This window comes from Amphiprion ocellaris, chromosome 14 (genome assembly GCF_022539595.1).
Source record: "Amphiprion ocellaris isolate individual 3 ecotype Okinawa chromosome 14, ASM2253959v1, whole genome shotgun sequence".
Lineage (NCBI taxonomy): Eukaryota > Metazoa > Chordata > Actinopteri > Pomacentridae > Amphiprion > Amphiprion ocellaris.
The window spans coordinates 21,237,109-21,263,762 of record NC_072779.1 but is presented as its reverse complement, the minus strand read 5'-3'; the positions used below and the strand labels follow the sequence as shown (position 1 = coordinate 21,263,762).

General features: G+C 41.0%; 1 protein-coding gene across 3 annotated transcripts in view; it reads left to right on the top strand.

Annotated features, from left to right (window-relative positions):
- Positions 1-583: 583 nt before the first annotated feature.
- mark4a (MAP/microtubule affinity-regulating kinase 4a) overlaps positions 584-26,654 on the top strand; it is a 35,631-nt gene continuing 9,560 nt past the window's right edge. For 2 of the 3 annotated variants that reach the window (XM_023261677.3, XM_023261678.3), the window contains exons 1-14: positions 585-1,259; positions 4,096-4,293; positions 6,524-6,577; positions 11,058-11,106; positions 11,467-11,532; positions 16,444-16,514; positions 16,605-16,661; positions 17,192-17,428; positions 21,660-21,779; positions 21,875-21,974; positions 22,098-22,207; positions 23,083-23,269; positions 23,917-24,128; positions 25,828-25,931. In XM_023261677.3, coding sequence (XP_023117445.1) covers positions 1,206-1,259; positions 4,096-4,293; positions 6,524-6,577; positions 11,058-11,106; positions 11,467-11,532; positions 16,444-16,514; positions 16,605-16,661; positions 17,192-17,428; positions 21,660-21,779; positions 21,875-21,974; positions 22,098-22,207; positions 23,083-23,269; positions 23,917-24,128; positions 25,828-25,931 — 1,619 coding nt within the window. In that variant the 5' untranslated portion in view covers positions 585-1,205. Of the gene's footprint in view, positions 1,260-4,095; positions 4,294-6,523; positions 6,578-11,057; positions 11,107-11,466; positions 11,533-16,443; positions 16,515-16,604; positions 16,662-17,191; positions 17,429-21,659; positions 21,780-21,874; positions 21,975-22,097; positions 22,208-23,082; positions 23,270-23,916; positions 24,129-25,827; positions 25,932-26,654 lie in introns of all 3 variants that reach the window. The other variant, XM_023261679.3, reaches the window with a different exon arrangement.

Sequence of the window (26,654 nt, the reverse complement as noted above, 5' to 3'; positions counted from 1 at the left end):
TTTGCTAACCCTACTCTAATCACAGTAACAGGGTTGCTAATCCACGCTAATGTTAGCTTTTTCTCAGGAGTAGAAGCTAAATATTTAGCTGTTACTGCTGACCAAGAGGACAAGGAGGTTGGACACACGTTCCAAGCATAATTATTATTTAAAATATTATCCTCAATGAAAATATAGACATCAATGAAAAACACAATACCAAAAAAGGAGATTTAAATTTCATTTAACTGTTTTATTTGACATTTTAACTTGGTCATCATTGGAGTGGGGCGAGAGAAAAATGTCATTTTAGGGGGAACTCCAGACTTACTTGGTATTTTTTAAAAAATACTTTCAAACATTCTTTTCTCCTTCTTTGTTTTAGATTTGGTCTCACGACAAGTGAATTTACACAACAACTGCATGTTTTTGTATTTTGTACATGGATTATTTGAATACTGACGTAAAATGTCCTCTAATTCTGGACAATATCAGAGCTAGAATATTTTCTATGAGCTGTTTCCTCATGCAGTCAGACTTTAGATGCACTCGCCATTGCAGGCTTTTACTTCCAAAACGTCCGCTCGGATGTTCTTGTCTCGGAGTGCTGTTTGTGACCTGACGCTGCTGCGCATCTCACCGACCGGGAATACCGATTTCTGAACATTTCGGCCTTTTCCCCCCCGCTGCACCGCAAGCCGTGTTTTCCTGCGAGCTGCTGCAAAGCGGAGCGGGTTTGCATTGGCGTGGCGGGGTTAAAGTGAAAGATTCCGTCGGTCGGTATTATGACAAACCGGGATGACACACGTCCAGAAGGAGCCGTGTTTGTTTTGTGTGGCGAAATGAGGCAGGGGGTGGAGAGTCGCCACAGAGACGCTGGGCTCTGGCCAAACATCACCGCATTTTAGCACTTATTCGAATGCTCGGGATTTGAATCGCATTGCATTCGCTGCATCGCTGATCGGCTGTATTTTTTTTTTTTTTTTTTTGCAAAGTGCATGGTGGAACATGCAGCTTGTTTGAGGACACCCCCCCTTCCACATATCCATCGCTGCCATGATAGGCAGAGGTCTCCTCTCGACCGCGGCTCGGCCGGTTGGGGAAGAGGCAGATTGATTTGGGACGGTGGGTCGCATCTGCGGATGGTATTCCGTCTGTGGAGCCTGTAAATACCATCCGCGCTAGCACACCGTGATTCTTACTCAGGGAACGAGGAGAAAGAAAACATGTCTTCTCGATCTGCATTACCGTCTGGGAACGACAGGAGTACTGGAGACCATGTAAGTGCAATTACAGCCCATAGCCTGTGTTTGTGTGCATGCAAATGATAAATCGTGCATCCCTGAACAAAGATCTCCTCATATGTGTGGCGTCTGGCATTCTCTGGTTTTGTTATCAGTGCAGATGGGGGGGTGGTGGTGGTGTGGGGGGGGTCACGGATGGGGCTATTTTTCCCCTCTTTAGACGAAGGGGCTGTGGAAGTGAGGTTGGATGGACATTTAGGCTCGGTAGAAATGGGCTAACCTTGAGTGTCTGCGCAGGGAAAGAGCTGATGGCAGGCAAACAGCCCGGAATGAGTCCATCCGCATACGATAACGCTCAGCGGATATGCGCAGAAAACCAGCCGTCACCTCTTATTATAAGGCTGTGGAGAGATAGTGATGTCACATTATACTCCTGCTGCTGCCGCTGCCGCTGCTTCTGTGTGTGTGTGTATTCCCCAGAAATTGGATGGGTGGGACGAGAGCACAGGAGGCCAGAACAAATGTATGGAGAGTATCTGGCTTGCTGGTATGAAGCGAGGGGATTACTGCGTAAAATGATGTGCAGTCCATTGCTGCGCAGCCTACAAAGCGCCCAACCCCAGAGCCAGTGGGTGTCAGACAGCGCCATACATTCAGTACAGTGGAAGATAGTAGAGGCCTGCAGAAAAGACACAAGCTAGGACAGAATAGCAGCTTTTGCATATGTAGATTCTATCTATCGATCTATCTATCTATCTATGATATCAAAATGGTGACATGACTGATTGACGTTGCATTATGTCATTTCACTGCCCTAAACACTTCTGGCAAGACCTCCCCCCATCTGTTTGTTAGCAGAGCTTTCAGCACAGAAGGATGGTTAAGCCACTAGATGTGTGTGTGTGTGTGTGTGTGTGTGTGTGTGTGTGTGTGTGTGTGTGTGTGTGTGTGTGTGTGTGTGTGTGCAGAAGTGTGTGAGTTTACGAGGTGCATGATTGATTGTGAATGCAGATCTGTTCCCTCCATTAGAATGGATCTCGATCTGCTGTCATCGCTCTACAATTAAGCGATGAAGACAGATGAGTGAATTGAGCGGATGAAATGTTGTCTTGCCATGTTGGCACAGGCTTGGCTTGGCTTGATGTGCAAGCGTACAGTCGGTGGATTAAGGCTGCTCGCCGTGTGTGCCTCCAGCGCTGTCGGTTGGGACGGTCGGTCGGTGGTGGAGGTTGTGTAGAGATGGGTCCAAATTGGCTGTAGGTGGGGCGTGGGAACAGGAATGGAAGCATGGAGAGGAAGGAGTGTCTGAAGGTGGGGCTTAAGGCTGCGTGGTTGTGTTTGTATGTGTGTGTGAAGCTGAGAGCAAGATGACATGCTGGGGGGGATGGAAGTGTGATGCCTCAGGGCCTGGGACCGGCCAGGGACCACTGTGCCGGCATCTGCTCCCTTTTTTTTTTTTTTTTTTTTAATTTTTACTCTTTCCTCCTACATGCCTTTCTCTGGGAGACTCCTTCTAGTTTGCCCCTTTCCTAGCAGATATTCTGGCTTCTCTGTCTCCTGGCAGTGCCCTGTGTTTACCCTCACTCCCTGCCATCTATTCTCCATCTTCCCTCCTCTGTATCTTTCCCTGGTTTGTCACATGACAAGAAGCTGCTTCATACTGTAATACATCAAGCTTTGTTTGTGAAAATGCATGCTGTTGTCCTCCCTTTCTTTTCTGCTCTGCTTCCCTGCTGAAAATTATCTGTGACTCAAGCTTGGGACTCCATCAGTGGTGCACAACAGTGCTCTGAAGCACTGGAGTCCACACTCGAGCGGCTAACTGTCTACAGGGCTGTGAAAGCTTCAGGGCTACCACACATTGCAGTAACGGTATTTTTACCTTTATTCTCTGTCGTGCTGCATAAAGACATTCTTCAGTTTAAAGAAGATGATTCTGAACCCAAAATGGACAATATGTTCTGAGTGTTCATGTGCTGGACAACAGCTGCTAACCCAGAATGAGGGGCATGCATACACATGCAGCTCCGCTCAGCATTGCTCCTTTCTGTCTTGATGAACCAAACATCTGGTGGTAAGATTGGAGCACCAACATGCCACTTTGTTAGCGTACCAGCAGAATATATATAAAGCCAGGCTGCTGGTTGTTTGCTGGTTGACTTAGTCTTAGATTGATTTTATTTGAGGGAAATTCAGTTGTTACAGCAGCATGGATATTCAATAGCAGCGGTAAACAATAAGATAACACAGATTATCAGGTATGGTATAAAGTGAAGGTAAAATATAATAAGATAAAGATATAGAAAAATAATATAGAAAATATCAAAAGAGTACAAGAGTGATACAGAAATGTACAAATGAGAATGTGCTTAGATGTGCAAATAACATAAGTAGGTGCAGATGAGTTTGCAGATATAATGAATAATGTTTAGGATGTAAAGTGTCCAGTATGTCAAGTGGTTTCATCACCAGGTAAAGTAATAAAGTCCTTTTGTGATCTACCAGACACAGACGTACTGAAAAGTCATATTGCTGGGGAGGAACGACCTCCTGCACCGTTCAGTTACTTGTGCATGTTATGATCATCTGTGAAACCAGTGGCTTGTCAGTGACTCTACAGCAATGTGAGAAACACTTTAGTTTCTGCCTACAAGCAGGAGAGTAACTTCATATTGTTTGTTGAACAGAGTTCATGAGCAGCTCGCGGAGATCATTTTGCTTCTGGAGACCACCAGTGCTCAGAGGGTACAGACAGTCCTGGAGGTCCTCTGCCAGCCTGCTGCTGCTGCACTGTGTCATGCTGGTGTTGGCACAGATAGTGACCCTCCGTTTTTTCTCCTCTCTTTAACCCCTCCCCTTCATTTTCTTCCAGCATGTGTCACTGGGGGCCAGCCGCTCAGACAAGGCCACCAGCCAGTCCAGTCGCTCGCTGGGCGCCCGGTGCAGGAACTCCATCGCCTCCTGCTCCGATGAGCAGCCACACATCGGCAACTACCGCCTGCTGAAGACCATCGGCAAGGGAAACTTTGCCAAGGTCAAGCTGGCCCGCCACATCCTGACGGGCAGGGAGGTAAGTTTCAGGAGCAGCAGAGACCCAGGGTGGGAGGATGAGAATGAGTAGATGATTGAGAGAAAGGTAGCGCTCAGCTGATGTTGCTGATGTCCCTAAGAGGTGATTCTGTCCAGCGTTAGATCTTCATCATCACCATCTTTTCAACATATCTTTGGAGAAGCAGCTCTTATCTCATCTCTTAATCTTTTTCTAGATGTCTCTGTTCAGTTTTGGAGACACATAATGTATTGCTAGTGTATTGACTTGTCCCCTCTTCTGTCAACACACTGTAAGGAATCCGGGGAACTTTAATTTCAAGAGAAATTATTTCACACCATCGTTCAGTTAAAAACAACAAAATACGGCCTCTGAATAGTAAATCATCACAACATTTATAACAATGCCCCATTAATAAGGGATTTATTCTTCACGTTGTAACTGATGAGTATATTTATGATGAATGAATCATTTAATACAGCTTCATAGGTCAATTAAGCCATTTCAAGCAATATTTGGGATGCTTGAATAGACTGTATGACCTCTTTTGTAAGTTTATTACTTTATTATTACCAAATATAGAGACTAATCATAACACAGAAACCCAGTATTATATATGCTACTATAAAAAGATGACACTGAGTTAGTAGCTGTTATAATATAAACATAGGTATAATGTAAAAAAAAATTTATAAAAAGATGTGTGGCTTAAAAATGTTGCACAAAATGGATATCATACAGAGCAGGGATTTGTGTACTATAGTAGGGTAAATGGGGATGGCAATTAGTCTTAGGATGTGTATTTAGGCCATGTCCTTATGATACCTACAACACTTGGAAACAGATGTTTCTTCGTCAAAGATTGGCAGAGAACTGTCATTACAGACGGGGTTAGCTACGCCAGCTCGTGTCAGTGGGGATTAAAACCACACGAATACACTGGACTACAGCTTGTTGAAGTAAATGTTCAAGTTCCAGTCCTGGCATTGATTAAACCCCTAAAAACTAGTCTCCGCTCATCAAAATAATATATATATGTGTATATATACACTACCGTACAAAAGTTTGGGATCACTTAGAAACATCCGTATTTTTGAAAGAAAAGCAGTTTTTTTCAATGAAGATAACATTCAATTAGTCAGAAATACAGTGAAGACATTGTTACTGTGGTAAATTATTATTATTATGAATCAGTTTATTTAAAAAGGGACCATGTACAATATTAAACATACATGTTGCCATTTGATGTATTGTAGCAGAGTTAGCTTTAAGCTAATTTCCATCTGCAGTCCTTTGGAATGAATATTCTAGCTGGAAAGGGCTGGTTTTTCATGGAATATCTACATAGAAGTACAGAAGAACATTTCCAGCAACCATCACTCCTGTGTTCTAATGCTACATTGTGTTAGTTAATGGTGTTGAAAGGCTTATTGATGATTAGAGAACCCTTGTGCAATTATGTTAGCACATGAATAAAAGTGTAAGTTTTCATGGGAAACATGAAATTGCCTGGGTGACCCCAAACTTCTGAACAGTAGTATATATATGTAGATTTTTTGTCCATAATAAGGATGCCTTCATGCCTTAGAATTGGCTTCGATGTAACTCTCAAACTTCCCCTCCTTTAGTATGCACAGATTTGAGCATATGCAAACTAGTCCCATCTCCATCTTAACTAACCTTCCACTTGCAAATCAGCACAGCAGCACACCTATGACTCTAATCAGACACTTAGAAACTACTCTACGCCACATAGAGACAAGTTATGATATTGGAGTAATTCATATATGCATGTCAGAGCTAGAAACCAGTTCTGAAAAAGAATGAACATAGAGACGACACCACCTTGCAAGTTGACAGGATTGGTTCTTTAGGTTTGTAACATATAAAACTTAAAAAGTCTGATTCCATGTTTTTTAAAACCGTTATTGATCCAGTGCAGTTTTAAGGTACACATGTCCAGCCATCATGTGTCTTCCAATGTGCCTACAATAGGTAAAAAAATGTGATTTCCATGGTAGGGATCTTTCAGAGTGGTCTCAATCTCTGTGTATTTGCTTTAGTAGATGATCTTGATACTCTCATTGGAATTGTACTTTTCCTTGTTGAGATGCTGAGAAAGGATTGTTGAATATGGATCTGTGGGGATGGCTGTTGAGCACCATGTAAGGGGGTATCATTAAGCAGATGTCAATGCTAAATGTGACATGTTTGCTTTTCCTCATCAAAAATACCTTAATGTCTCTTTCAGGTTGCAATAAAAATCATTGACAAAACTCAGCTGAACCCAACCAGCCTACAAAAGGTGAGCTTTTCTTCTTTATACTAATGGGTTGTTTATTCCTTTTATTACATCTCTCTCTGATACTATCTGCCTTGGTAAGCAGGAGCAAAGGGTTTATAATATGGACAATTCTTTTGGTGGAATTCAACATAATATGTACAGACATACAGAATACAGGTTTATCCTCATCTGTTTCCCTCCTGAGAAGGGGCAGGGATGAGAGAGCAGCTGATGGAGAGAGGGCTCATGGGATGTGATGCTGTTTGGCAGGTGCTAGGGATTGGATGGGAGTGAGAGGAGACCTCTGCTCCAGAGATCATCTCTCGTCTCTCTCTGAGCTAATCGCTGCCCTGAGAGGGGGCTGACTCATCTTGGAAACCACGGTCATCCAACCCGTGCTTTCTTCTTTTGTGTGTGTGTGTGTGTGTGTGTGTGTTTATATGTTCCTAATTTGTCTCCCCTGAACCCACGTTTCTGTGGAGAACAAAGAAGACTGCAGTTTAGAGGTCGTGCATGTTTGTTTTGGTCACTGTGTCTTTTAGAGAGGTGTCTGTCAGGTGTGTGGCATAGGGAGGTTCTTTGGTGGCCTGGTTTCTGCTTCCTGTTGGTCAGCATGTTGGGTGTCGAGCCTGAAATGTGGACACTGGAGGTTTGTTGTGCATGGAGGTGAGGGACAGACTGAACAGTGGACACTTGACTCAGATTCAGGAGCAGGACTCATCTGGATATCCAGACCCAACATGGCTGACACTAAGACGATTTAACCATGGGTTGATCACAGCCTTAGACATCTTGATTTTATCCTCCAGTGACATCAATCAAAAGCTTTTCTCCTCTGCCATGTATGCCTTATTCAGCTGGATCACACACAGGTAAAGAACTATGATTTGGAAGAGTAAATGCGAATGAAAGCTTAGAAAGAGAGCACGTGAAGGCATCCTACAGCGCTGCTTATATGCACATATGGGCCAAAGTGTCAACCGCATTTAGCCGTAAGTCTCCTCCTCTCTCTCTCGTCTCTTTCCACCTCCCTTGGCCTGCACAAGCTCCTCTGCCTGTGGGCAAGAAGTGAACAGACCAGAAGGATCAAATCAGGGATGAAATGACTGGAAGATGTCTGTGTGTCCCGCTACATGCAGACAAAAGCACCAGTTTTTCCTCACATGAGGTGAAATGCAGAATTTAAGTCTCGCCTCAGGTCTCCTCTCAGTTATGTCACATAATCTACTATGTAGAGCCTCACTTTACTGGTGAAAGACTTCCAAAAATGTCCTGAAAGATTTGCTCAGGATAAACAGTGGTTGACTTCATTTATTTTGCAACTAATCTTCTCCTCTGTGTTTCCAGTGCAGCAACAGCAGTGACCTTGAGTTATTATAAAGGCTTTAGTGCAGAAATGCAAGTTCTCAATGTTTTCTTTTGCCCTTTTGATCACAGGCTTCTTGTAATCCTGATACTTTGCTCATCATATTTCTTCCGCTTATATGACGACAGAAACTGGATTTTCTTCATCTTACCTAGGTAGAGTATAACTAGTTTTGCAGGAATATATATGTGATCCCATCTTCTTGCCTGGTGCTTTTCTTGGACTGGACTGGCTGCTGTTAGAGACAATGGTGAAACATTTAGGACAGGATTGAGAAGAGAGAGGCGGATCGGCCGCTGATTGGAGAGAATACGCCACAATTGGCCAGTGATGATAGCGGACTTCTTTGCATACCCGTGGGCTAAAGAAAATCCTTAGGACTGAAGACATGAAAGAGCCTATATTAGCATAATCTGGACGGTAATGTATGTAGAGGGGAGAAGGAAAGAGAGTGATGTATTGTACAAGGGTGTGTAAAAGAGGGGAGGAAGGAAAGAGAAGGGGAGTGAAATCACAGATGAGAAAGTCAAAAACATGCATAAAGAAGGTTTTCTCACAAATAGGTGACCGATTACAAGAGAGGGGGTTTATACTGGCATCTGCAACATCAAAACAAGGTATGTGTCAGTTTTCAGTTGTGTACTTCCAGGCTGAAGCTCACATTTTAATGCAGTTTGTTTCCATCTGCTAGATTTTAATTGTCGGCAGGAATTGCGACAGGAACCTTACAGAGCATGTGCATCCGGTCCCGTCGTAGGCCTGCTATTTATTTGCGGTCGTTTACCGTGACCGGGGTCGAACATGTTGCCGGCGGATTGTTTATTGTTTTGACGGATCTGACCCGCTCAGCCCTGCTGTGACGAGCAGAGAATTAATGGGATGGCCTGGATGATGAGACGCTTTAGCACTACGTATCCCAAGATTCCCTCTAGCACAGCTGGAGAAGCTGGGAAAGAGCCCGGTCTTAATACCTGGGTCGCTATGGCAACAGTGACGTTGGGGCACTGCTAGAGGAGAAGACTGCTGGAGGAATTGAATGAAGGAGGAGGGAATGGAGGGAGACACGTCGGAAAGGGGAGAGAGCTTGGAGGGTTGAGAAAAGAGGATAGAGGAGCTTATCGCACCATCATTTTTTAAATTTTTTTTTTGAGTTGACGACATGGAGGAGAGTCGCTGGTTTTCAGTGCCCTTTTGTTGAGGTAGTGTACTGCTATGTACATGAAATGAGGGGAGCTGGCTCAAATTTAATCCCTCGCACTGCTCTGACAGAAATGTACAAATATATCCCCCAGAGAAGACATATCACATGCAGGGAGAAAAGCTAGACAGAGTGGAAGTTGGTCTGATTTTGGTTTCAAATTGGTCACATTTGTTTGGGCCGTATTTTGTCGTTTTTTTTTTTTTTTTTATGATGAGGTGGTTTTTCACAAATTCTCAAAGTGATTAAACGTATAAATTTGTCTGCTTGTACCGTTCTGTTTCTGTGTCAGTCTGTGTGTCATTCTGTGTCAGTCAGCAGCCAGGCGAGAATACATTAATTTTGAGGATAATCACTAATAATGAGAGGTGGGTTTACGGCTACCGCTGAGAGAAGACATGGCACTTTTCACAGCCTGCAGTTTCCAAAACCAGACAAGGTGTTTCGCTAAGAGGACACCAGGAGCATGCTTGTTGTTTTCTTCAACGTTGTCATGATTGTACACTGGAATAAATCCTCCAGGGTCGGACTGTCAAGGCAGAGCTCTACTGTAGCATCCTACTACCGTAACAGGAGAACATTCTGCGCAAATGACCTGAACTGTGGCATGATGGCATACGCTTACTCCAGTGCACTTTGTGCCCAGTCACAGCACAGCGATTACACACAGGGGTTTTTTTTGGCCACAACAATACAATCCTCGCTTCCCACCCACCTTACTCACTGGATTTGGCTCCCAATGACATCTTTCTCTTCCCCAATGAAATTCAAGTTTAAGGGTTTTCTCAGTTCAGCAGTCATTGTAGAAGGCGCTTTACCTGTTCACCTAACGGGAGTTCCAAGGAGTGCTACGAGCATTGCTAAAGGGCTGTGACCATGCACATATCACTGCACAAGGAGGCTACAGCGACTACTATGGCGGCCAAATTTAAATCTAGTGCTGTTTTTCATTTTTAAAGGCTTGTAACTTCATGATTAACCTTTGTACATGCTATCCATCAACAGTGCCTGAGTACAATAGGAAGTTCCTGTTCGGTGTCCATCTGCTGTGCTCAGAACACCTCAGAAATAGTCATTGACATGGTGTTACAGCCCAGTCTGTAATCCGGTGCAATATCCTGTCAAAAAGACAAAGTCACAACCTTTCAGGAACATCCACAGGGGCCCCGTGTGTTTTCCTGTGTTCAATATGAGAGGCGATGCGACCATCTGTGTAGTAGCCTGACATGTACCTATTGTAGTGTGAAGGGAATTGCTCTACATGTCTGCTGTCCACTTTCAAACTCCACATTGCTCATGCTGAAACTATGAATTGGCCTGTAGTACGCCGCATTCACGAGGCCTTTATGGCTTGTAAATGTCCAAGTCTTTCATCCTCCACGTTTCCAGCTTAAAAATAGCTCTCCAGAGGTATAAAACACATTATACAACAGATTTTGGGGGGGTATATTTCACCTTTATTGGACAGTTTAAATTGAAGAGGCATGCAGGAAATATTGAGTGAAAGGAAAGGTATGTCATGAAACAAATGTCCCTGTCTGGAATCAAACCAGGGACATTGCAGTTGGGTGGACACTCCATTATACTGTCATTGATACTTCAATTTAACTGTTCAAACCAAGGGCCATTAGCTTAAAATAATAAGCTTGAGAAAGAAAATACTAATGTATACCATACTCATATTAGCATGACATCCTGACAGCTTTCATGAAAATTCTAGGATTTGCAAATACAGAACCAGAAAATGCTGAGAACCCTCAGCCCAGCTCTCAAGGATCTCTGTAGAGTAATTGTATTTTGTTCCCTGAACAAAATGAATACAGAAAAAATCTGCCAAAATGCCTTCATCACGAATGTAGAGAGACAGTCACTCAAAGGCAGTGGCTGAAACACAAGGTTTATTTTTCATGACTTTAAAATTCTGTTTCTTCTTTCAGCTTTTCCGGGAGGTACGAATAATGAAAGGCTTAAATCACCCCAACATAGGTAAGGAACATACATATCTACAAACACTGCTGTGCTTATGTTTGCGTGTCTGAATGGGCATCCATGCATGTGTATGTGTGTGACTGCATGCATGTGTGTAACCAGACGGAACTATAATGCTTTGAATAAGCTTTGGAGCTTTGACTGAATTGCAGTGAGCGACATCTCAGGCTTCATATAGAGGTCATGAGGTTGGATTTCCTAAAGCTGAAAGTCACATGAATCAAAACCCCCCACAGCATTAGCGGTGGACTCGTCTGTATTAAGACAGCCGGGCAGACGGCTGTGCTATTATTTATAATGTGAGCAGGATTTGTTTATATCTGTTTGATTTTAATCTGATTCTGTTTTGGACTACAGTGCAGCTGTTCGAGGTGATTGAGACGGATAAGACCCTTTACCTAATCATGGAGTACGCTAGTGGAGGTGGGTACATCTGCTGTCCAGGAAATTCTATGATGATGTGCAAATGTACAAAACATCCACAGGGTTACGGAATTTTTACCTGCAGTACCCCGAGTGGGCACCGGAAAGCGTTGGCATGAAGACTGCGAGCCGACACTCTCTTAATACATCCATTAGCATGTATCTAAGAGTTGAAATTGCACAAAAAACACTAGTTTGTTTTTCGGCGATAATCTTGCTCCATATCTGAAGGACAGCTGAAAGGGTAGTTTGACATTTTAGCAAGAATTGAAGGAGAAGACTGATTCAACTCTCATCTCTGTATGCAAAGTTGGTCAGTTTAGCAGAATAAACTGGAAGCAAAGGGAAACAACAATCCTGGCTCTCAGGTTTTAGTCTTTACATTTTATTATTAGAACATTATGTATGCTACACATGTACAAAGAAAACTGATTATTCCAGGCATATAGCAGGTGCCTTGTAGGTAGGTTTTATTGCCACTTTATGCAAAGGTTAACTAACAATCTGCTGAGCTAGTTCCTAATATTTGATGTTCAGGGTAAAATTGCAAAAAAAACAAACAAACACGGCAACAACAACAAAGAAAAATGATTCGTTCATAGGAGTATTCTTTCGTCATTTTCTAAAAGACAAAAAAGACGATTGGCTGTATGCAAAATATAAAACTGAGAACCAGCAGGAGGTTAGCTTAGCAGAACAAGACAGCCTGTAAGACCAGTCTTATATTTACAGTACAGCGAGTCTCACATAACTTTAAGCATAAATGTTAAAAGTGTGTTTCTTTGTTTCTTCTGTAGTTGGGGAAATGAATAAGAACTTCACTACTGACTCCCGTTTAGAAGTGATTTAATCATGTATACAATGTTAGAAGTCGGGCTGTACTCATCTCAGATTGGTGTCAGTTGATTTGGATTTGACTGTTTAATACAAAGTCATAAATTCAAAAATGATTCCTTTTTTATACATACTACCTGAAAATAAGAAAATCCATTGACACGAGTGTCAGTGATAATTTTAACTACACTACCATAGTCAAATGCAACAACATTTTAGAGCAATTAAAAATCTGTCAAAAGGTGGATATGATGTAAGACTTTACAGCCGACGTATAATGTTGGGCTACCATTTGGTCTTATGAGGAAAATTAGTCTGCAGCAACATGTATTTCTGTTTAAGTCAGCCTCTTATAGCCTATTTTTTTAAACAAATGAAACTTTAAAAAAATGAAAAATATGTAAAAGCAGCATATATTTTATTAAAATCTATCCATTCTTTTTGACGTAGGGAAATAAGTATTTGTTGTTCCAACTCACGACTTCTCTCCGACAGAATACATTGCCTTGAAACAATCAAGTGTGACTATATTGAAAATAATGTCGGGAAAATCAAGAGTGGGATCACGGACCAGAAATCACAGGTTTTACTTGTCCACCATTTGTATCGCGCACCTGCGTTAATGAGGTTGTCGATGCTGCTTGTGGAACATTGTCCCACTCTGTCTGAAGGGCTGTGTGAAATTGGTGGACATTTTTGTGGATATTATCATGTTGCCAGACACATCCATCCAGAACTGTCTGAAATGATTTCTTTAAAGACAAATGGTGGAGTTGTGGACAGTTAGGTACCTGGCTATGGTTGGTTTGCCACTTTTGATCCTGTTAACCTATAAGCAAATTCTTGCAAAGAGTTTGCAGAATTTATTTTTTATGGGTTGTCCTTCAAACGCTCAAAGTGCCACTGTCCTTTAGAGTCATTTGAGAAATTAGAAGCTAGTTATAGCTAGCCTTGTTTACCAACTACTTCACTTCAGGTTTTACCGTCTTTCAGCAGTTAACCACCAGCGCATGTTATTATAATGCCCTGTATTTAGAACTCCTTGTTTAAATGTTGTATCTCTATTTTTTTGTAAGTTTCTATGTGTTTCCTTAGGTTTTGTAATGCATACTGATACATAAGCTGCTTGATTTGAAAAATCTGAGTTGACTGAGGGGTCCCCAGCAGATGATTCCACTCATGGACTGTCAGGAGGCTCCCCTAGTTAAATAGCCTGAAACAGCTGCTGATGCTGTCCCTGCTTCTTAGTCTACATGAGTCTGTATCAGCGGGGTTTATGAGAGAAATTCATTCATTACCTTCTAATCGTTATTTGTTTCTGTAACATCGCTTTTACTAGACATATATTTGGGCTTGAATACAAGTAGAACTACAGTGTCTTGCTTTTAATTGCTTTTCCCATGGTTTTAACCACGAAAATGTAGCACTAAATGTGAAATTCAAAAATTTATCAATTTTTTTTGTAGCAGCACGAACTATTTCACTCATACCTATCCAAACGTGACGTCCAGTCACGATGACATATTGATAGAGCACTTTTTCTCCCAATGTGAAATACAAAATCTTTAAATTAAAAATGATTGCGAATCTTCACCAACAGGCATCCTGCTGTCAAACTTAGACGAGTATAGAACTCCAACATATAGTACTGAACAGCACCTATGCAGTAATGTTGCTGCTGTTTCAATATTGAATACAGTTTCAGGAGAATTGTCTGCATATTGCTCTGGTTTCTTTAATGTTGTCTTTTCCTTTCTGCTTCCATTAGTCTCATTTATGTTTCTATTTGTGTCAGTTTCTTGTCACCGATCCCTTTTTTCTGTGTTCTTGCCCAGACCATATCATTTGCTTACTGTGACCTTGGAGAAAGTCACAGACACAGTTTCAAATGTGGCTTTCTTTCAGGCCCATATTGCATGAAGTCTAAAAAAAAACAAAAAACAAAAAAAAGGCATAAGGAAATATTCAGATGTTGTAACTGTTCCCAAATGCCTTCAAGATCAAAATGTAGTGTCTGTCTTTTTATACAGCATGTTGCAAAATTCACAATATAGCAGATGCCCAAACATAACTGTTAAATTAAGTAGCATCTAAACATTCACACAGAAATGTTTTGAGTGGTTAGAAACGAGACTGAACATTTTGTCTTGTAGCCATTTCTTTAACAGTATTTACTTTTATGATATGCTTCTTAAGTTTTGTGAAATACGCATATTTTCTTTTTGCTGGTACATTTACAAGCACTTCACCACCCTTTTGGTTTGCCCAGTTTCACATAAACAGGGGAGATCTTGGAACAGCTAGCCTGGCTTTGTTCAAGTTAACAAAGTTTTAACAACAATAATGTTATATCAAGTTGTTTAATCAAAAGGAAACTATTCAACTTCATCTTCTCTTGACCTAACGGGACTTATTCAGGGTATTTGCAGGTCTTAAAAAGTCTCCAAAAAAGGCTTTCTTAGTTATTATGAAGTCCAAGGCTTTTTGTATGTGGTTGTGTGCTGTACGTCCATATGTATATATATATGTATATATATATATATAAAAGTGAGATAGTAGTGACACTGGCTTGTACTGCAGGACATGTTTTCATGCCATTTTGTTCAGCCACCACTTACAGACTCATAGCAAACAGCTAGTGGCTACTGCTACAGCAGCTGGCACCTATCTGCTGGTAATAGCCTTTCCTGCAAACTGCTGTAGCTTGAAAGTCTCTTAGTCTGTAACAGGCAATGGGTCAGTTTTAACAAAATTCATATTTGGTTAATAAATTTTAATTGGTTAGTTTATGTAATTTGTCCGGATCCAGGTCACGTTAAACAGCGAATAGTTTTGATTTAAACTGCCATATAAGCTTACCATTGGCTGCTGATTTCACTCGGCTTTCTCCACCCCTTCTGCTCTCTGTATATGTTTTCAAATTCCCTTTACTATGGAAAGCAACAACACCCTCCATGCAGCAACCTACACACTGAACAATTCAAGTTTTCCGAAGATTATGGGTGGGAAATAATGTAGCTCTGTTAGGGTTTTTTTTGCAAATTATCCATATTAATGAAGGTGTTCATCTGTCTGGGCATTTCACCAAAACTATTGCCTGTTCACTGTTTTGAGTGAACACTGTTCGTACATGCTGTTCTTAGGCCTGCCCAAGAGGTTTGTGATTGAAATACAAACACACCAAAGCCTTTTCCCCCCAATAGCAGAATGATGATGAGGTGCAGCCAGACCATTCTCTACAGCACTGTACAGTCCATTCTCTAGTGTCACTAGGCAAGACAAAGCAGCTAAGTACGGACAAAAATGCCACAATGTCAATGTGTATTTACATACTGTGTATTTATTTAGTTATTGACCATATCTGGGTCAATTTTAAGTAAATTTGTCAGTGAAAAAGGTATTAAATTGCACTATACACAGTTCCTAAAAAATGTCAGTGATGTCATTATCGCATAAACCCTGTTGTCTGAACAGTGTAGCAGCATAGATACGGATAGATACACTGTGAGTACAATGTATATACCTAAACTTTGCAAATATTGGGTGATTTTGACTGCTGTAAGGTAGTGCCCATTAGGAGTGCTGTAGCAGTAAACCCCACGAGCACATGCCAGAAGAAAGCATTATTTCTTTCTTCCAACATTACATAAGATTACATTAATTATGACAGATCTGAGGTATGCAGTGGAGAGCTTTAGAGGTTTACCTTGGGAAAGAGCTAGCTGCTCTTCCCTGTTTCCAGTCTTCATACTGGTAAGTTGGCTGCAGCGTCATTTTGAGTAGACAGAATGAGAGTGGCATTGATCTTTTCATCTAACTCTTGTCAAGAAAAGGCTTTTTGCAAAATGTCAAACTATTCCTTTAAGTCTGTGTGCATTCTGTGTTTCGTATAATTACAACAGATTTCCCATTAAGGGCAATAAAATTGATGTTGGCACCCTGAAAGCACTTGCACCTTATCAAATATTAATAACTGAATTGATGTGATTCAAATTGATTATGCGTATCAGCAATATTTAATCAACTAATAGTATGATGCCTCTGGCTGCATTACCTGACTGATGTGCTCACTCGCAGGTGAAGTGTTTGACTACCTCGTGTCTCATGGGAGAATGAAGGAGGTTGAAGCCAGAGCCAAATTTCGACAGGTTTGAATACTTTACCTTTGATGCCCACATTGCACCTATCCTCCCATTTCCTTGTCAATGCTTCAGGTTTGTCTGTCCTCATGTTCACAGATTGTTTCCGCTGTCCACTACTGCCACACGAAGAACATTGTCCACAGAGATTTGAAGGTGAGAAAGCTGAGAGGATGTTTTGGGCACCTTCCAGCAGTGGGGGATTAAGGCTAGTCCAAGACTAGCAAATTTCTTTCTCTGACAGATTACACTGAACTGAAAGTTATAATCTGGGACTAGTCTTAATCTGTGTCCGTGAAAACGCTCCTTTGGCATTTTAATCGCACTGATGAGTGAAGAGGCTGCTTTTTTGACAATCTGGAAGGGTAGGAGTGAGTCTGAGCCTAAACACACAGTGACATATATACAGTATGACTCATGTCCAGTATCTGTGTTGTTGGACAACACGCAAGCACAACACCCCCCTCCCCATCTGTCTCTCGTTTGCACTCTCTTTTCTTCACACAGCTCACGCTTCTGTGTCCTCCTATTTTCTCATTCCTCTTTCTGCTCCCTCATCCCACAATTTTTCTCTGCTGCCCCCCCCCCTTTCTCTTCCCAATGTATTGTCTCCCCCATTTCTGCTCTCCCCTCCTCCCACTGTCCATTTCTGCCTCTCCTTCTGCATCAATGTATATCTGATTCAGGCGGAGAATCTTCTGTTGGATGCTGACGCCAACATCAAGATCGCCGACTTCGGCTTCAGCAACGAGTTCACGCTGGGCAACAAGCTGGACACGTTTTGTGGCTCGCCGCCATACGCTGCGCCTGAGCTTTTCCAGGGGAAGAAGTATGATGGGCCTGAGGTGGATGTGTGGAGTCTGGGAGTCATCCTGTACACATTGGTCAGCGGCTCGCTGCCCTTTGATGGGCAGAACCTGAAGGCAAGTGGATGATGCAGGATTTTTCCTCAGGGGATTATAGCAATGGGTTTTTATATATTTAAATGCATATTTTCCAACAAGCATGTGATTTAGGAAGAAAGACTTTATGGCAGGTGGCGTTCAAGATGATATGAATGTCACAGCGGTCACAATACGTCCAGTTAGCGTCCCAAGAAAAGTAGTGTCCAATCCTAGCAAACACTGACCTTCATCTACTGTGGCCACAGCTTGAGAAAAGGAAACAGGTAACATGACTTCCAAAAGGTGATGAATGGTGTGAAAATCTTACGTTTGTCCAGAATCAGAAATACTTTATTTGGAAAACCTTTGGAAAAGCCTCATCTTTCCATCCATCCTGGACTGCAAGGCAGTGGAGCAGCGTGCGTTCTGTGTAGTATCCACAGCTGTAGGAGGATGATTTTTTTGTATAATAAACTCGTCCATGTTTATGTAAAGCCAGTGGTTATACACAGGACTCAGCTGCATGTCCAAAAGAATCAGGGTAGCACTAGCAGAAGGATATACTACCTTAAAATATATGAAATGATTAGTAACTGTAATGGCATTTTTAAATTTAGTATCAGTAATTGCTGCATTACAGACAAATGTAATATGATTACAGTAGTTTGTTCCTTTGTAATGTGTTACCCCAACACTACCATAACCACAGCGTGTGACTCTGATGAGAGATTACTGTGTGATTGATCTGGATGTTGCAGGCGTCAATCTATGAGAAGTTAGAGCGGCTGTGTGTAACATGTGACATTTGAAGCATGAAATACATCAGTCAGCACCGACAAATATTGAAAACAGCCACATTTTTGTGACATCTATGAATGATTATAAAAGTTCATTACAACTGAAATAACAAAAACTGCTATGTTTTGGTTATTTCTCCGCCAAGGAATGTGGCAGAGTTATGTGAGGATCGGCTCACATTTGTCCATCTGTTTGTCTGTTAGCAACATTACTCAAAAACGGACTAATGGATTTGAATGTAATTTTCAGGGAAGGTCAGAAATGACACAAAGACCAAGTGATTAGATTTTGGCAGGGATGGGGCTTAGAGTCTGCATCCATGGATTTGTTAAAGATTTTGGTATCATTGCGAGATAGTGGCACGGTGTCACTGTAACTATGACAACAAATGAACACTACATCACCTGCCTGCTGACGATCATATGATTATGATCCTACTACAAATCGACTACTGCGGACTTATCGGGACTTATCCGTCAGAAATGATACAAGAAACAATTGACTAAATTGTGGGGGTGTTTCCAAGTCCCATCAATTCCCGCCGCCTGCTCCATATTTAGGTCACACATTTCGGTATCTGTACATAATGTACACATGTATAACACATGCCTGTGCTTGCCGCAAGGTCATTTTTTTTATTAAAGATTTCATCCGTTGGAAATGATGCAACGACTCAGCAGCCTTGGTGGAGTACTGCGCTTTCTGAGTGCTTTTCTTGTTGTTAATACTATGCTCTGGAAAGATTACAAGCAATATGGTATTAATACTTGGTTTACTCTACCTTTTATAAAATTTGGGTTGCTGACAACACAAGGTACCTAACAATGTTTGAAAAACGACCCATGCATTTAAAGATTGAAATGTCACCTTAGATTATGTGATGAGTTCAGGTTACAGTAACAGTGGGTGATAGAATTTCTGCAAGGCCCAGCTGGCCCAGAAGGCAGCTATAAAAGTCTGTGCAGAGTCAAATCCAGGGATGTAGAGATATGTTAGGGGACTAGCATTAATATTGTAATCATGTATGATTATTTTTTGTTAACGTTACTCTCTCCTGCATTTTATTATTCATTAAAATACTTTGCTTATTTTTAAGTAATTTTTTTGGCCCTTTTGCGTTTTTTATAATGCATAGTGTAGAGAGAGGAAACGTGGGGAGAAGTGGGGGGGGACATGCAGTAAATGGCCATCGGTTGGACTCAAACCCATGACTTCTGCGTCGGGGACTATAGCCCCTGTTTATGGGTCGCCCACTCAACCTGTTGAGCTACAGGGAAACCCTTGTACAAATACCTTTCTAATACAGCCTATTATATGATAGATTTTTGTGTCATATGCTGACTTTTGAGAGTAAAAAAAAAAATCTGATATTGATAAATTGGCAGATATTGTTTGTATAAACATGTAACCTTTTACATAAATACATAACATTCTAAGAAGCCTGCTAGCACGGAATTGGTGTATATCATAACCCTATATAGTTAAATATGGTGAATGTGTTACCAGTCTTCTTAGGAAACATTTGCCAATCACACATATATAGCAACATTAGCATTCATTTATTTTCTGTTCTGTGCCACCATGTTTACCTGCTAATCTTTTTTCGTTTCCATTTTTTTGCTGTACAGTTAGAGAACCGCCATTTTACCAAAGCTTTTTTTCTGAAAATAACTGTGTTTTTTATAGAAAAGTACTTTTGATGGGAGTTAAGAGAATGAATTAAAAATAATGAAGTTTTCGGCCATAAAACCGAAATATTGAGCTGAAAAATGCTATAAAGGTGAGGGGAAAGGCACAGTGGCATAGATCTCTTTGTGTTCATGACAACAAACAGCCCTTTCATGGTACGAAGTCATTTGATGAAAAATTTTGATGAAAATTTGATGAAATAGTTTATTATAGCTTTAAAGGATTACATCAGGCTCATTAAAACACACCTTTGGCATTTGTGTACTACAATATTTTGTTACTTATCTGCTGACATATACACCAGTACAGATATACCTGCCTTTAGGTTAGCCAATTTGTAAGTCAGTCTCTCAAACAAAGCTAATGAGAACTTTTTGTAGGTCATAAATACAGTATGCCAGAATAAAAAGCAACAGTTCTTGATTTTGCAGAGCAAGTGCAAGTTATTTGCTGAGTTTTAAATTGCTGCATTCTAAATTATTCTCCAGCGATCTAACACATAACAGACGCCAGAGAATACCAACATGTCTTTCTGCTGTATAATTTTATCTGTTGCAATTTGTGATTTTGGTGTATCACACCCAGTATTAATGTAAGTTTGATAATTACTCCACCAAGGCACGTGGTGGAGTTATGGGATGATCAGCGCTGGTTTATCTGTCTGTTTGTTTGTCTGTCTGTTCACAACATTACTCAAAAACGGACGATTTAGATGAAATTTTCAGGGACGGTCAGAAATGACACAAGGACCAAGTGATTCTATTTTGGCAGGGATGCAGATTATAGTCTGGATCCACGGATTTGTTAAGGATTTCTGTATCATTGTGATATAGCGGCACGGCGTCCCTATGAAACAAGTGAACACTACGTCAGCTGCCTGTTGACGATCACATGATTACGATCCTACTACAAATCGACTGCTGCGGACCAGGAATTTTTTCAATATTTCATCTGTTGGAAATCATTCAACGACTAGGCAGTCTTGGTGGAGCACTGCGCTCTCTGAGTGCTTTTCTTGTTTTTTAACGTATCATAATGATATATGAGTGCAATAAAAAGATGCAGTACAGCTGAGTTTAAATCAGCATGTGCAAGGGTCTGCATCAGCTGCTTTTAATGATCAGAAAATAGCTCACTGTGTATGCTTGTGGAACAGCATGCAGTTACAGTATGTACTGTATGTGTATCCTGATGAAAAACACTGGACTTGAAGGATCCCATATGTCCTCATGCATACTGACAGGAGAGAAGAGGACACGGTTGATGTGGCTTCACCTTTTTTTCATGCAGCTTTGTCTCAGTAGATATCACCCACATTCATACATCACACACACACATCATCAGCCTTCTCTTTGTGCTCTGTAAGGTTGTTGCACCCTGTTGTGAGACCTGCTGCTAAAAAACAACTAAAAATAGTATTTTTAACCAAAATCCAGCAGATGGCAATGAATGGCCCCCTAGAGCTCTACCAGAGGGTTGAGACAAATGTGTATTTAACCCCACTCATTTTAAAATGCACCTCAACATACTGCTCGCAGTGACGGATGTCGGAGGTTTACATTTTTAGACTATTACATCATATGGACTCATCAGTGAACTCCAGATCAGTGTGGAATCTGTTCATGTGTACTAGATATGTGGTCCTGCACATAAATAAACTGTCACTGTTGACGCATGTCAATGTTGTTTTTGGATATGCTTTTAAAATGCACTTCTTGTAACTAACTCCTCACATGAGTGTTGGCTTACCTTATATGTGTACCATGTGATCGATGTCCAACAGGAGCTGAGGGAGCGTGTGCTGAGGGGAAAGTACCGTGTGCCCTTCTACATGTCCACAGACTGTGAGGGGATCCTTCGCCGATTTCTGGTGCTCAATCCCGCCAAACGCTGCACCCTTGAGGTAAGCAGCACAAAACACAGAAAGTGTGGCAGAGGCAGAACTGATCTCCTGTGAAACTAAAGCTCTGAGGCTTTCCTGTGTTCCTGTTTCTACAGCAAGTCATGAAGGACAAATGGATAAATTCAGGGTATGAGGGAGAGGATCTGAAGCCTCATATAGAACCTGTTGAGGACTACAGTGATCCAGCTCGCATAGGTGAGATCACTGCTACACCAGCTGCTGGCAGAACCGAGCCTGATCGGTGTAGTCAGGATACAAGATGTCATGCATTGCTGTCTCTTCTCTTAAGTTCCATTGTTGGTTGTTTGTGTTTCTCAGAGGTAATGGTTGGGATGGGCTTCACTCCAGAGGAAATCAAAGACTCTCTGCTCAATCAGAAATACAATGAAGTCACCGCCACCTACCTACTACTGGGCCGCAAAGGCGATGTGAGTTCTGTTGATCTGCCTTATATTTATTTTTCATTTAGGCATATTCGCAGACAATCTTACCAGAGCAACCTATACTGAGTGAAATACCAGGCTGGCCTTTTCCTTGATTATTATTTGTACATGCAAAAAAATACAACAGTAGAGTTGGGTTCACCCTTAGAGCCTGATGGTCACGCTTTGCATTCCATCCATCCGTTGCATTTCCAGCTCTTTCTCTCAGGTGAATCTATGGAGAATTTTATTTTATTTTATTTTATTTTATTTTATTTTATTTTATTTTATTTTATTTTATTTTTATTTATTTATTTATTTATTTATTTATTTATTTATTTATTTATTTATTTATTTATTTATTTATTTAGTAAAAGAGAGGCACAGGTGTGTGCAAGAAGGCAGTGGTGATCCTACACTAAGGGGGAGCCAAAGCAAAGCAGCTAATGGGGACTCCTTGTTTGGGACCCCAATGACCACCATTTGCCTGGTCTGCCAACTGTACAAGCAGGCTACTATATGAGAACAGTTCAATGAAAATAATGACTGTTGTTTATGTTTGGCACTAAGCAGATATTTCCACAATTAATCTCCACAGTATCCCATCCCATCCCATCATGGTTTTGATATCGCCAGATTAAGTTTAATAAAATGCTTTCTTAACTAGTTGACTTCACTTAAGTAATGTTATTAAATATTTTTTCTAACTTGTTTTTGCAAAACCCATGGCAGGCTGGATCTTCTGCAGCCCAGTGTTTGTCTGCAGCTATGGGAACCTCTTGCACATTCATCCCTGTCTAAGTGATACCTGATTTTTCAAACACACTACTGGCTCAACACTTTCTAACACTTTTCTGTCCAAAACCACCTGGACATTATAGGAAGGCAGTGAGGCCCGCACTGCTAGTAGCCTGTCCCTGGCGAGGGTACGACCCAGCCCCATCACCAACGGGACCAACAAGCACTCCTCAGCCACTGGCTCCTCCTCATCCTCCACTTCCTCCTCGCATAGCAAGACCCAACGCAGTGCCTCCACCTACCACAGGCAGCGGCGACACAGCGACTTCTGTGAGTCTCTTCTCTAACTTAGGTCTTAGTCCTACATGTATGACACCTGGAGCCACTGACCGACCCACTGTTGGAGACCCGCTGGTTGTCATTATATAAATGTTAGTTTAGTTTTTTTCTCTGGAACTCAGACACTAAAAAGTACTTCAGTAAGAATTTTCATCACTAGTTAATCCTCAGAGTCAATTTTTAAAGCAAAAATGCCACAAATTGTTTTTTTTATCGGCTTAGTAAATGTAAATATTTACCTTTGATAGTTTCAGCAGTTTCATTAGTTGCTGGGATTTTCAGGCATTGCTCAGATGTCAACTTGGCTTTCAAGAAATAGAGATCTTTCACTGATTTCCAACATGTGATACACTGTACAGTCAATTGATTACTAATACAATACAATACAGACAATAATTGCCAGGCATAATAGTAATGGTAGTGCTTGTTATTTGTAGCCTCATGGTTCTTCTCTAATGGAATACTACATTTGCAGTTATTCACACTATATCCTTATAGGGCCCCTGAGAGTCACTTTATCAGAAAGTGTTGGGATTAGTTGTGTGGATAAGCTCTGCTGTCCATAATCCACTGTATCTACAGAATATTCCTTATATGAGTCCTTGTGTGTCTGTGCTCTGCTGTCCTCCACAACAAAGGCGGGCCTTCCATGCCCGTCATGCACCCCAAGCGGAGCCCGACCAGCACGGGCGACCGGGAGCTGCGTGAGGGACGAATGCCCTCACGTAAGGCCAGCTGTAGTGTGATGGGGAGCCACAGCCTCCCCCCCTCTAGCCCAATGGTCAGCAGTGCCAATAACCCTAACAAATCTGAGATCCCAGACCGCCGCAAAGACATGACTGCCACCACGGTAAGTCACACATCATTGTCTTCTCAAGCAGGGGAAGGTAGCTCTCTAAGGGGCCCACACTTCCAGGGCCAGTCAGCAAAGGAGAAGTAACTGGATATACTGCATGACACATTTTTGCAGTTTTTTCAGTGTTGCCTCTAACAAAATTTGCAACTAGTATCATACAGCTTCTTTTAAGCAGTTTGATGGTAGCCTGGCTAGTTAAATTGAAACACACAGGGATCGTATTCAATGGAATTAGTGAAACTCACTGCGCAGTCTTTTGAAAATTAAAGATAAATACTCAAAAATTAATTTTGAAAAATCTCTGAATAGCTTTTGATGAACAATTATCATAAATTATGATAAAATTTTGTTTTATTCAAGATTGTACAAATTCAGCTGATTGTACAAATTCAGCTTCCCCATCTGTGGGTCAGATGAAGGAGAATCTGAGGTGCCAATGAAATTACAATGTGAGGATTAGCCTCCTTAAACAGTATTCATTTTTGACAGTTTGGTCATTATTTGTGCAATACTTCTGTCACTGAAATAGGAAATGCTCTTTTATGATGCATTTTTGCATTCATTTTTTTGCACAAAGTTATTTTTGTTATGTCAAATACAATCTTTTTATTTTTTTTCCTCTTATGAGTATTGTACATATAAACAAATACATATATTAAAACTCTCAGTAGCCAAAGCAGCCAAACCTTTCTTGATGCAGATCAGTGAAAATATGAGAAAAAGACAGACATGCATGTACAATGAACTGACACTTACACTATTTTCTAAAAGTTTCAAACCCATTCCTGTACATTGTCTAACTTTTGGAGGTGTATATGTCTTTGGTGAATGCATTCAGTTTATAGCATTCTCCCTCTTTAATGTAAACAATTGTGGGGTATAATGATGATTAATACTAAACGGAGTACCTTCCATTATGACATTGAAAATTGTAATTCAATAGATGAAGTGTGATTGGTTGGGAAGTCATAGACACTCCTTATTTAGGATCTCTTTGTGACAACCATTTCCCTGAAGGAGGTCTAGCACAAACACATCACAGAAAATGTATTTTTGCAAGTTTTGCAAGTGTGCAGGAGTCTGTTTGAAGCTTTTAGAAATGCTCGTCCCTCTCCTACGCACCTGTCTCATGAAACAATGTGCAAAAACTTCCTTTTATCGTACTTCAGAGATTCTTAACATTGATCTGTTCCTCCTAACTTTATATACCTTACGGCAAGTTTTTTTGTTTGGTTTTTTTTTGATAATGCAGCTCTGGCTTGTGTTTTCTTACTTTTAAAACCTGCAGTTCTTTTTCCTCTGTTTATTTCCTCTTAGATCCTGACTTTAACTGTTTATTTGTTATCAACTTCAGTGGACTTCCTTTTTCGTATTTTGTCGAACAAATACTGCTTTATTATTATGATTAATGCTGGTACTGGGTAGAATGTGATCCTATTTGTGTGTAATTTAAAATATGCATTTTGGTATGAGTTGTTAAATGGTAGTAACATCGAAAGACTAAAGATAGTCTTGTGCGCTTGCAGTACAAATCCAAACGCTGATCTTTCTAAAATAAACACAGATTTAAATACACATCATAGTTTTGCATTGCACCCCTAGTAGTTACACTATTACCACTTCCTTAACATGACTATTTTAAGAGTGTTTTCTTTGCTAAAATCTGCTTCTGAAATGATTCCTCTCTCTGTAGAATAACATCCCTGGGAGTGCCATGACACGCCGGAATACATACGTGTGCACCGACCGCTCAGGTGCCGACAGACACTCTCTTCTGCAGAACGGCAAAGACAACAGGTACCACGTTGTGTTGAGGAATTTCAGTATTCATATTTGCCAGGACAGATGTCTCATAAATAGAAAGCACATACCAGCTATTTAGTAAGGCCACATCAGCGCAATCATATGGACCAATGGCAACAAAAACAACAACGTACAAGCAAAAATACATTAACTTTCAAATGGTGTCACGGTCATTTTGCCTGATAATACACTGCCTGTCCAAAAAAAGTCACCACTTGGATTTAACTAAGCAAATAGGAAAGAGCCTTCCATTGGATAATTACTGCAGTGATGAATATGTTTCAGCTGCAACAACTTATTTAACCCTCAGTGAGGAGCTTCTCATTTCTTAAACAACCGTGTAGACATCCTGCAGTCATGGAAAGGATGTTAATCTGTCTCAGAAGGGTCAAATTATTGGTCTGCATCAAGCAAAGAAAACAACTAAGGAGATTGATGAAATTACTAAATCAGGTTATGAACCGTCCAATGCATTATTAAAACCTGAAGGATAGTGGTGAACCGTCATCTTTGAGGAACAAATGTGATCTGAACAAACTCTTAGATGATTGTAGGATGTTGGTATCATGTGTGCGCATCTTCCACAAACACCTCAGATTCCATGTGTTCTTCTTCCATCCTGGTCCTGATCAACCTGGTATCAGAGACTGAGTCCAGATCGTCACTCCGAAGATGGTGCATTTCTTTAATGTTCTGATTTAAACTGTTCTATTCACT